The 12,244-nt window shown below is 36.3% G+C and overlaps 2 protein-coding genes across 4 annotated transcripts in view; one reads left to right on the top strand and one right to left on the bottom strand.

Annotated features, from left to right (window-relative positions):
• The window catches only part of LOC107734599 (kinesin heavy chain), a 32,055-nt gene extending 27,559 nt beyond the window's left edge, over nucleotides 1-4,496 (bottom strand). Inside the window, 1 exon segment of the mRNA XM_016546592.1 lies at nucleotides 4,119-4,496. Within this exon segment, the coding sequence (XP_016402078.1) occupies nucleotides 4,119-4,247 (129 nt within the window). The 5' untranslated portion in view covers nucleotides 4,248-4,496.
• A 543-nt stretch (nucleotides 4,497-5,039) lies between these two features.
• LOC107734604 (dynactin 2 (p50)) overlaps nucleotides 5,040-12,244 on the top strand; it is a 13,130-nt gene continuing 5,925 nt past the window's right edge. For 2 of the 3 annotated variants that reach the window (XM_016546596.1, XM_016546599.1), the window contains exons 1-6: nucleotides 5,040-5,240; nucleotides 7,228-7,296; nucleotides 8,356-8,361; nucleotides 11,012-11,108; nucleotides 11,883-11,944; nucleotides 12,044-12,142. In XM_016546596.1, coding sequence (XP_016402082.1) covers nucleotides 5,205-5,240; nucleotides 7,228-7,296; nucleotides 8,356-8,361; nucleotides 11,012-11,108; nucleotides 11,883-11,944; nucleotides 12,044-12,142 — 369 coding nt within the window. In that variant the 5' untranslated portion in view covers nucleotides 5,040-5,204. The remainder of the gene's footprint in view (nucleotides 5,241-7,227; nucleotides 7,297-8,355; nucleotides 8,362-11,011; nucleotides 11,109-11,882; nucleotides 11,945-12,043; nucleotides 12,143-12,244) is intronic. The other variant, XM_016546597.1, reaches the window with a different exon arrangement.

The raw sequence follows: 12,244 nt of genomic DNA, 5'->3' as shown, positions 1-12,244 counted from the left end.
CGTATTTTAGTTAAAAACGTCTTAATGCTGGATGTGTTTCAGCTTTTGTCTTCTCCAGATGTTAACTGATGGACTGGAGTGCTGTGGATTACTTGTGGATTATTGTGATGTTTTTATCAGCTGTTTGGACTCTCATTCTGACGGCACCCATTCACTGCAGAGCATCCATTGCTGAGACACTGATGCTGTGCTACATTTCTACAAATCTGATGAAGAAACAAACTCATCCTAATCTGGCCTGAGGGTGAGCACATTTACAGCAGATTTTGGGTGAACTATTCCTTCAGTCTACCAGGAATAGAACCTAAACCACAGGCTGCAGCTATAAACATAGCTATAAATCATCTGAATTCAGTCAGATTTACTGAATAGAAAGAGTTTATCTGTTTCTCACTGTGTGTAGAACTTGCCTCAAGCCAGAAATTCAACAATAGGCGAGTAGTTCACACAACTATTTCATGATATCAACACTCTGTGTTTATAGGGAGTTTTGAACATGTTTTCTGCTGAGTTCAGCGTGAGCCGCAGAGCAATAATCTGGGTTGCAGCGTTGCACAGCTTTTAGGAGTATATTGAGCTAGAAGCCACTAAGCTCTCCTTTAATAGGGTCTCTGATTTCAGCTTTAGACTTGCAGAAATATAATTAGTTTTTTTGCATATGGCAAATAAATTTTTTTTTTTCTAGCCAAAATATATTCAAAATATATATTGCAAACAATGAAACTTAATGAAATTAATTTTTAAATTGAAAATGTATTTAGTTTCAACCTTCATCACAATATCTTGAAGTGAACACAATGTAGGGCTTCATTTTAAATTATTTCACTACATTGGTTTGAGTGGATGTGGATTTAATGACAGAATCCTCCAGGAAGTGACATCATTTTGGTGGGAACATTCTCAGAACGTTCTAGCAAGATTCTCTCTATGTTTTTCCAGTAATGTTAAAAGACCGTTCATTCAAAATTATCTGTTTTTTTTAAATGTTAGCACAAATACATTGATACAACGTTCATGGAATATTTTTTAACATCTTAGACATTTGTCTTAATGTTTTTTAAATGTTAATTGTTTTGGAATGTTCAGAGAACATTCAAAAGTAACGTTAATGTTTGCAAAATGATCAAATGGAACGTTCCCTTAACATTTGCATAACAAACTTTTTAAAAACATTTTCACAAAATTTGATGTTTTGGACGTTCAGAGAACATTCAGAAATGTTTTCATAACTTAATGGGAACGTTAGCAAAACGTTCTTAGAACATATTTTTGTTAGCTGGATCAATGGATTTAGTTAATTTTGTGATGTTAGTTGGTTTGTTTCACTCTAAAACTTTCATCTTTGGTCACAGATCAGTTTAATAATATCAACATTTCAAAAGATGTGAAATATGAAAATGAACTTCAAGTTGTAAACTAACTGTTCTTTTATTTCTGAGCATCTGCTATATGCTATTGTAGAAATACTTATTGATATTCATGTTTTCAAACATTACAGAGTTTGTTACAGAGTTTCTGCAGTATAGGAATGACCCATTTATCTGCGTCAGCCTCTCTCACACACACACACACACACACACACAATCATCCATAACTGCAAACCTGCGCTATCACACTGACACTGGCACATTCAGACATATATTTAGTTCCCGTCACACTATCTTTAATCTGAGCTTTAGAGGCTGATATATTTGTGCTGTTGCAGTACTGGGAGCCAGTTATAAGAGCTGCGAATGCTGTTATATTTCTGCCAAGCAGATCCATGTGTGTGTCTGAGAGCGTTCACACTCCCGGAAGAGCTTCACTGGGTTTTAACCTTCAGCATATTTCAGCTACTCTTGTGTAGCTGTGGCCATTTTAGCACACATAGAGTGGGCTGCATCAATAATGATTGAAATTAGAGTTTAGAGCCAATGTACTCAGAGGCGTGTCTAGAGTTTTGGGCCCTAAGCAAGTGTAGAAATTGTGTTTTTTGGGGGGGAGCAGGGTGGACACACGTTCATTTTCTTACAGAGTGAAAAACATTGCAGAGCAAAGAGGACACTGACAACGCAGGGCAGGTTACTTTTGATGTTTGTACCAAGAGCTCCTAAAATACCCACAACAAATTCCTTGTGTGTTTGCACACACTTGGCAAATAAAGCGCATTCTGATTCTGATAATAGGAAACAAAGTCTCAGCATTCAAATTCTGTTAGTTTTATTAAGAATTTCAAATGATAAGTAGAGTTTTGGAGCTCTTTATTGGCATGACGGTTCATGTGCTCTCCCGCTTTGCCTCAGTTCAAGCGAAGCAGGAGTGCATTCTAATAAGCATGAAATAAACATGAATGAACATCCGAGGGCGTGTTGAAAGATACACTACAACTTACTGAATGTACAGTGTCTCATGTAATCACTCAATGAGTGTTTCAACCGCGGAAAGACAGAGTTATACACTGATTTTCTGTCCTGAATAAGCTTTGGCCACCCCATGTATAAAACTCTAGCTCCGCCGCTGGGTGTGTGGAGTATGTTCCCCGTCGGTAAGAATCACGTTTCGTGGTGCCTAAACACGCTACTGAATGAACTGCTGATTTAGGTTTTAAGGTCCAACAGATTTGTTAAAGGAGCAGTTCGCCCATAAATGAAAATCTGCTGAAAATTTCCTCAGCCTCAGGCCATCCAATAAGTAGATGAGTTTATTTCTTCATGGGAACAGATTTGTAGAAATGTAGCATTGCATCAGTGTGTTTTTATCAGCTGTTTGGCCTCTCATTCTGACGGCACCCATTCACTGCAGAGCATCCATTGCTGAGACACTGATGCAATGCTACATTTCTACAAACCTGATGAAGAAACAAACTCATCTACATCTCCGATGGCCTGAGGGTGAGAACATTTACAGCAAATGTTCATTTTTGGGTGAACTATTCCTTTAGTCTATAGATTTAGCTCAAAGCTAAAGCCAGGATCACAAAGACAGTGTAAATGTAGTCGAGATTATCCTTAAACAAGGTTTGCAGCAACTGATTTTGCATAAATTTTACTCTTCTGTAGAGTTTGGAGCAACTGAATTAGCATCTAAACCTTGATTTAGTACAAGTAACTCAATCCTCATTGGTACATCTCACCCACAGAGAGATTTTTTTTGTCAAACCATGAGTCATAACCACAGCACTTAAAAACAAACACTTTATTTCAGACTGTCTTTCCGTCATTGCTCTCGCAGATAGATGATGCTCACTACATTTTAGCAGCAGTGAAGCCCATCGTGTGTGTGGGTGTGGGGTGTAGGACATGTATTAGACATGTAGGATGATTCCAAACTGAATCTATATCTACACTATAATAAAACATGCATTTATTCTACCTGGTTTGACTGTGTACTGGTTTATATATCCTGGTGGGGACTTAAACCTGACTACACACAGACTCATGGGGACTCGTGTCACGGTGGGGACCTAAATTGTGGTCCCCACGGGTACAAAAGCTTATAAATCATACAGAATGAAGTTTTTTGAAAATCTAAAAATGCAGAAAGTTTCCTGTGAGGGGTAGGTTTAGGGGTAGGGTTGGTGTAGGGCAATAGAATATACGGTCTGTACAGTAGAAAAACCATTACGCCTATGGAGAGTCCCCACAAGGATAGCTGACCAGACATGTGTGTGTGTGTGTGTGTGTGTGTGAGTGTGTGTGTGAGTGAGTGTGTGTGAGTGTGAGTGTGAGTGTGTGTGTGTGTGTGTGTGTGAGAGAGTGAGTGTGAGTGTGTGTGTGTGTGTGTGTGTGTGTAAATGACACTCATTTACTCCTCTGGTAACATATGTACTGTGCTGAACCCTAAAGTGTTTTTATATATATGTATAACTGCTTTCATAACCATATGAAGTTTTCATTCAAGTGAAATATTGTTTAGATATTTATAAATGCACTCGTGTGCATGCATAAGCATAAGCACACGACACAAATCTGAATAAATCAGATCATCAGCATGCACTGGCGAGTATTTCCTTAAAAATTAATATCACCATCTGGAGGAGTGTGAAAACGGAACTTTGAAAATGGATTTGGACTGTGACCCATCTGCGTCACTTTACTAATGAACATAGAATATCAAGAGGAAAACTTGTATGAACTTACCCCGATGATAACAGTGTCATCTCCGTGAAATGTGGGAATATATTTGTCCCCTCGGAGGATTTCGGACTGGTTCAGGGGTCTGAAGCGACACAACACCCTGATGTTGCATTCTGCGCTGACATCAACCATCCTGCACTAAAGATACAACAGTGCGTTTGTGTCCTTTTCTTCTGATCTATGAATACTCGCACAGTCCTCTGCAGATGAATGGCTTTTATTGACAGGCGAAACAAGGGATGAATGATCCGTCTCAAATGAATCTGCTGCGATTCAAAGCATCTTGCAAATCGAATCCGTCGTTAAAGCCGAGAGCCGAGCGGATGATAGTAAAGAGTGTTTCAGTGAATCGCTCTCTCGAGGTTGTGTGGTGAGTGTTATTGCTGCAGAAGTGCAGGGATACGGAGACACACGCGCTGGGCACCGCGGCGCTCTGATTGGCCGATATTAGACAGGGGGCGGGGCGTGTGCTGACTCGCATCAGCACCACTGGTCAACATGTCAACTTATATTTTAGACAAAAATGAGAAGTGCACCAAGAAAGCTTTGTGTGTTGCGTTTTATATATATATATATATATATATAAACAGAGCTGGGTAGTAAATGATTACATGTAATCTAGATTATGTAATCAGATTTTATTTCTTATTTACATGAAATGCACCTTTTTTTTTGTCAGCTAAACCACTTTCACCTAATATATTTACTTGAAGTACCACTGAACAATAAATAAATATTGTTATAATTAAGTATTATTACTTAATTATTAAAATCACCTTATATTGCCCATCACCTTATATTGCAAGTTATTTTGAGAGTTTTGTCACATTCCTTTTTTCAGCTGCTTTGAATCTCAAAATAAGATATGCTTCACACTTTTTATGCAGTCTATCGTTTCACATGATCCCTGAATCCTCGCGAGATTGCGCGAGGTTTTGTTAGCGTGTGACGTCACGGCTGTTGTCACTAGTGTCGGCCTGTTCGTTCATCCGCTTCATCCAGCCGATTATTATCTGCTTTCAGACTGCAGTAAAGAAACACACACCGCATATAGAATCACATTAGACTGCTTTTCCCCAGCGTGCTGCAATGGCCGACCCGAAGTATGCAAACCTGCCGGGCATCGTAAGTGATTCATTCAGTCCGTAAACAACAATAACAGTGCGGTAACGTTACGTTAGCATTAGCCGCGGCTAACGGTCTGAGGTGATTCAAAACCAAACATTCATATTTATAAATTCATATCTGTAGGCTAATTAAGTGTCCTGAGTAAATATAAGATGGTCAAGGGTGTTTAAAGCCATTTGAGATGTAACGTTAGAGTTATTTCAGATTCTTAGAGGAGTGTTAGCTCATGTTTGTGACTGACGCTCGTCAAACAAAACACACACAACTTAACGTTATGAATATTGTTTAAATGTATGTTTTTCCCGCTTAGTTGCTTGTATGTTGTGTAAAGGGGCTGTTGCACACCTTTATTTCTCAGGCAGGATTGGAAGAAATAGATGTTTGTGAAGGGCGTTGGCCAGATGTGAGATTGGTGTAATATAATGTCGGTGTTTTAATATTTCTTGTTATTGCAGTCGTTTATTTGGCTTTTTCAGACTTATATTATTGCTCAATCAGTATGGGGTTTCAATGCTGGTTTTTGCATTTTGTCCCCCTAATCTTTATATTTACATCCATATATATTTTTATTCTATCAATTAAATTTTTGTAGTCTATGTTTGTCTATTTGTCTGCTGTTTTATATATATATATATATATACAACATAACATATACTTACACTGCCCTTCCAAAGTTTGGGATCAGTAAGATTTGTCATGTTTTTTAAAGAAGTCTCTTCTGCTCATCATGGCTGCATTTATTTGATCAGACTTTTTTCAGGATACTTTGATGAATAAAATATTAAAATGAACAGCATTTATTCGAAATAGAAATCTTTTGTAACAATATACACTACTGTTCAAAAGTTTGGGGTCAGTCATTTTTATTTTTTTTAAAGAAATGAATGCTTTTATTCAGCAAGGATGTGTTCGATTGATAAAAAAGTGATAAAGACTTATTAGAAAAGATTTTTATTTTAAATAAACACTGTTCTTTTTAACTTTTTATTCATCAAAGAATCCTGGAAAAAAGTATCACCGGTTCCAAAAAAATATTAAGCAGCAAAACAGTCTCCAGCTCTGATAATAATCAGCATATTAGAATGATTTCTGAAGATCATGTGACACTGAAGACTGGAGTAATGATGCTGAAAATCCAGCTTTGATCACAGAAATAAATTATATTTTAAAGTATATTAAAATAGAAAACCATTATTTTAAATTGCAATAATATTTCACAATATTACAGTTTTTTTTCTGTATTTTTGGTCAAATAAATGCAGCCTTGATGAAGAACAGAAGATACTTTTTTTTAAAAACACATTAAAAATCTTACTGATCCCAAACTTTTGAACAGTAGTGTGTGCATATATATATATATATGTATGTATATATATATATGTTTATACAAGATTTCTGTGGGTTTTATAAAAGGTCATACGTAAATCAGAGAAGAAAACCTTACATTCATAAAGTCATGGCATTAAATGTTTAATGTAAAAAATGAATATCTCACTGTTTTTGTTTTCAAATGCAAATATCTAAACGTCCTTAAATCAAGATGTTTACTTAACAAACAAATGTAAATTCTTGAAAAATGTAATAAAATGAAGTGAGTTTCTGCTTAAAACAAGAACAAATATCTGTCAGTGAGGAATGAAAGCTTTTTCCCTTTGAATTAAGTAGATTTTTCTGACTCCATTGGCAGATATTTGTTGTTTTTTAATCATAAACGCACGTCATTTTGACCATTTTCTCATAAAACCAGACTTCTTATTTTATGTCATTTGTTTCTCAAGTAAATGTATCTTGATTTAAGAGTCTTTAGACATTTGCACTGGAAAACAAGACAGAAACACTGATAAAGAGCATCACTTTTTTGCAGTGTGATGAGAAGTTACAGTTATAAATGTATCTATTTACACTTGAGCTCTTATGTCTGTTGTGTTTTTGTTCTCACATGTGATTGACATCATATTGTTGAAATGACATCATTTCCTTCCAGGCCTCCAACGAGCCTGACGTCTATGAGACGAGTGATCTGCCCGAGGATGATCAGGCACATTTTGAGTCGGTGAGTATCTGTGTGTGTGAGTGAGTGTGTGAGTGAGAGAGCGTGTGTGTGAACCTACTAAAACTGTAGTTTAAAATGAAGTTGATATGACTCCTTTATTTATTTTCTCCATTTGAAAACATTAGACCTTCTACATTTATTTTGCTTATTGTTAATATTAGTGTTGCTGCTGATGCTTTAAATAATATGTTTTTTTATTGTAATATGAAGATTAAATGTAACATAAAAGACTGGTAATTTTCAACACTTTAAAAAAAAAAATTTTTTAAGGTGACTGAAAGGAGGAAAAACCAAAGTGAAGTATGGACTTACTTCACTCAGTCATTTATTTACTTTTTAACAGTAAATAAATATCGGTTCTGCATATTGGGCACAGAAACACGCAAATAATTGGTATCGGTATCGGTTATAAAATATCAATATCGGTCGATCACTAATACTAATATAAGCTCTTTCAACACAAGTATGGGAAGGATGCTTGACGCGTATTGCGTTCCCAAATGCATGTTAAAAGAGACCCAAACTCGGAGAATAACTTCACTCTGAAACGTATGTTTTGTGCATACATTTTTTTTTTAACTAAAATGCAGATTTTGGGATTTGATATATGATGGTTCTGGTTTAATTACTATGACTTGTGCAGCCCTTCTTCCTTCAGTCTCTCCGTATGTGTGTAACTCCAGCTGTTTCTCCGGTCTGATCTCGAGTCCCTCGTCTGTGTCACGTGCTGAAGACTAACATCTGCTCTCTCCTCAGAACAGCACACGCTCGAGGTCACGCGTAAAACTCTGGCTAATCTTTCTTGCAGTGAGCGGTTTTGTGTTGATGGCATGATCAGATGTAGCGGTGCACAGGCGTTATTCAGTATCAGCTGAAGGAACGGAGGCCTGTGGCTCTAAGTAACAGACTCTGATGAAATAAACACAGCGCTCTGTTCTCCTCTCCCTCCAGCTGCTGTTGTGCATGTCATATGATAACTACATTAATATCTCTCTCTCTTCCTCACTCTCTTCTGTTTTTCTCTTTCTCTTCTGCTCTAACTGTCTTTGGGGACCCAAGGAGCTGGTAAGAGTTTCTGATTCCCCTTTAACACCCAGTGACTCCTCTAAACCAATCAGAAGTCTGATCGTGAGCTGTGCATGTGCATTAATGTGATTGGCCGATCTGACAGATGGGAGTTTTCATCAGGATTTTGCACGTTAGGAAAGCTAAAGCAATATTCTGGGTTAAATGCAGCATCTGTGACATGATGTCAAGTTACTACAGAAAATGATTTCAACTTGGCTTTCAGTTTGGAAAAAAACACACACACAAACTGAGTGCTGACAGAAATACTGTCCAGTGGTAAAATGCTCCATAAATGTGATATTAGGATATGGTTTGAAAAGATATGTGTATGTATATTAAATATAAAAGAAAGTCTTAAATTAAATAAATATAAAATAGAATAAATTAAATATAAAATAATATACCATTACAAAATTATATATATATATATATATAGGCTCTAAGTAACAGACTCTGATGAAATAAACACAGCGCTCTGTTCTCCTCTCCCTCCAGCTGCTGTTGTGCATGTCATATGATAACTACATTAATATCTCTCTCTCTTCCTCACTCTCTTCTGTTTTTCTCTTTCTCTTCTGCTCTAACTGTCTTTGGGGACCCAAGGAGCTGGTAAGAGTTTCTGATTCCCCTTTAACACCCAGTGACTCCTCTAAACCAATCAGAAGTCTGATCGTGAGCTGTGCATGTGCATTAATGTGATTGGCCGATCTGACAGATGGGAGTTTTCATCAGGATTTTGCACGTTAGGAAAGCTAAAGCAATATTCTGGGTTAAATGCAGCATCTGTGACATGATGTCAAGTTACTACAGAAAATGATTTCAACTTGGCTTTCAGTTTGGAAAAAAACACACACACAAACTGAGTGCTGACAGAAATACTGTCCAGTGGTAAAATGCTCCATAAATGTGATATTAGGATATGGTTTGAAAAGATATGTGTATGTATATTAAATATAAAAGAAAGTCTTAAATTAAATAAATATAAAATAGAATAAATTAAATATAAAATAATATACCATTACAAAATTATATATATATATATATATATATACACACACACACATATAACATTTTGTATAGATTAATATATTTATTATTATTTATAATTGTTATACTAGTACTTAATATACTTATAATTAATATGTTTATTATGATTATGATTATTATTTATTAATATAGTTATACTTATACTAATACTTATACAGCACTTAATATACTTATATAATTCATATATTTATTATGATTGTGATTATTGTTATTTATTAATATATTTATAGTAATACTTAAGATTTATTAAGAAGACTTATTTTTTATGTTAAAATTAGGGCTGGGCGATAAAGCTAAAAAATGTATCAACGATATAATGTTTCATATTGTTCGGTATCGATAATTATTGACATTTTTTATAACCTTTTTTTAAAACAAAGAGCAATAGAATTATTTTTTTTTATTTAACCACTATTATTAAATTAGCCCAATTTATTGAGACAAACAACAAATATTTTTTGTTTTAACAGTCAAACACACAATAAAAATTAAACAAATATCTAATTTCTAATGTTTTATATGCAGATTAAATAGGTCTCAAGAAATCTTTTGTCTTGTCTCCCGAGGCCACAGGAGGGCGCAATTGAGCCAAATAATGCAGCGCATTTAAATTGTCAACGCAAGGAAATAACTGTCTATAAAAAACATGCATTACGTCTAAATTAACTCATATAAATCAAATATAATTTCGTAAATTGCATAAACAATTATGAACAAAACAGCATCATGTATTTATGCATTGCTTAATACAAAGAGCCGAATCGCCGATCACACAGATTGCCTTTAAAAACATGAGTTTTCTCATGAGTACTCTCTCTCGATGCTCCAGAATGAAAAAGTCTGTGCATTTAATGTCCAGTAAGTGCTCTAAACGCTGCTGAAAATGCCCTTCACGCTGACAGTCCCGGCCAGTTAAAACAGAGCAGTGTCCGAATGCTGTGTGAGCTCACCGTACGCTTGCGTTCATCAGACGCTCTTCTGTGTGTGTTTGTGTTTCTCCAGCGTAATGATTACACAGTAGACACGCAGATTCATAGAGTACGGTTTCCCCTTATAACAAACCTTTAGTGGTGTTTGCTGAACTAGATTTACATTAAAGAAGAGAATAGAGACTTGGATCAGTAAGAAACCACCCTAGTAACACACTAAACTCTGGTTATAACATTTTAGCAAACATTCACAACACATTAATAGTCCAGCATAGATGTTTTCAGTCTGCTGCAGTATTTTAGATGATGCTCAAGCTTATTAAACACCTGTGCCGTCAGCTTGAATCTCTTCCTGTCATTTATTTTCAGATTGATGTGTGTTTGACAGAATTAATGCATGATGGTCTGCGAAATTTCTGAGTGATTCAATAAATGCTCTCCAGAGCCTGAGCTGGACAGTCGTTCTCACGCACGTCACTCTTAAATCAGCATTCCAATCAGCCACGCCCCTTCTGTGGGAGGGGCCTAACTGCCTCTGATTCAGCCAATCAGAGCTTCAGAAGCGTCTCCTTTATAATCAGCAAGGTGTCTAGATCTGTTGGTTTGTGTTGATCTGTGTGTGTGTGTGTGTGTGTTTTTCTCGTGTGATTGGTTTCTGACTCGTCTTGCAGGAGGAGCTGTGTAGCGACAGCGTGGAGCGGATCGTCGTCAATCCCAACGCCGCCTACGACAAGTTCAAAGACAAACACATCAGCGCCAAGGGTCTGGGTGAGGAGATCCTTTTCTGAGATACCAAACACTGTTATTTCACTATCACGGAGTAAATATTATAGATTTGATTCATATTTGAATAAAAATTTGAATGATTTTTTTTATTGTTATGTATTTTTTGCTTTCATTGTAATTTTAAAATGTTAGCAATTTTGTTGCATTTGTCGTTTTCTTAGTGTTATATATATTTTAATATTTAGTTAAACTAAATGAAAATCAGAAATGTTGCTTTGGCAGCTATCTGAAATAAAATAAGTTGACCTTTTTTGTATTTAAGTTTATTTCAGAAAAAGTTTTTTTTTTTTAACAAATGTTTTATTTTTTCTGGTTTTGGCTTTACTCACTGACTAATGTCTTTTTATTTTTCTATCGTGTGCGCTGTTATGAACGTGTATGTATTGGTAAATGTCGAATGCATCCAAGCTGTTATAATTAATATAGGCTGAAAAAACCCTTCAATTAATTTTTATATTTGATTTGTGTGTGTGTGTGCACGTGCGTGCATGTGTGTGTGCGTTTGTTTGTGTGTGCGTGAATGTTTGTGTGTGTGTGTGTGTGTGTGCACGTGTGTGTGTGTGCGTGTTTGTTTGTGTGTGCGTGTTTGTGTGTGTGTGCGTGCGTGCGTGTGTGTGTGTATGTGTGTGTGCACGTGTGTGTGTGTGCATGCGCGTGTGTGTGTGCATGTGTGTGTGTGTGCGTGCGTGTCCGTCCGTGCTTGTTTGTGTGCATGCTTGTTTGTGTGTGCGCGCGTGCGGGAGTGTGTGTGTGCAGATTTCTCAGACCGCATCAGTAAGAGTCGCAGGGTGGGCTATGAGTCTGGAGAGTACGAGCTTGTGAGTAATTCACTCGCTCATCATCAACTGCTTCATGATTCGTTTAGTTTTATGGAGTCTCTCAGCGTTTGTCCTGATTTATTTTCTCTCGTCCTGCAGTTAGCTGAGGGTTGTGGCGAGAAGGAAACTCCTCAGCAGAAATATCAGCGACTGGTTAATGAGATTCACGAGCTCTGCCAGGATGTGGAACATATTCAGGTCAGAACTAAACAATTAATACTTTTAATCAGCAAAGATGCATTAAATTGCTTTAGTAAAGACATTTATAATGTTACAAAAGATTTATATCTCAAATAAATG

The sequence above is a fragment of the Sinocyclocheilus rhinocerous genome, unplaced genomic scaffold (assembly GCF_001515625.1).
Source record: "Sinocyclocheilus rhinocerous isolate Xijiao unplaced genomic scaffold, SAMN03320098_v1.1 scaffold2145, whole genome shotgun sequence".
Taxonomy (NCBI): Eukaryota; Metazoa; Chordata; class Actinopteri; order Cypriniformes; family Cyprinidae; genus Sinocyclocheilus; species Sinocyclocheilus rhinocerous.
Note: the sequence above shows the minus strand (reverse complement) of the source record. Positions and strands in the feature narration are given on the sequence as shown.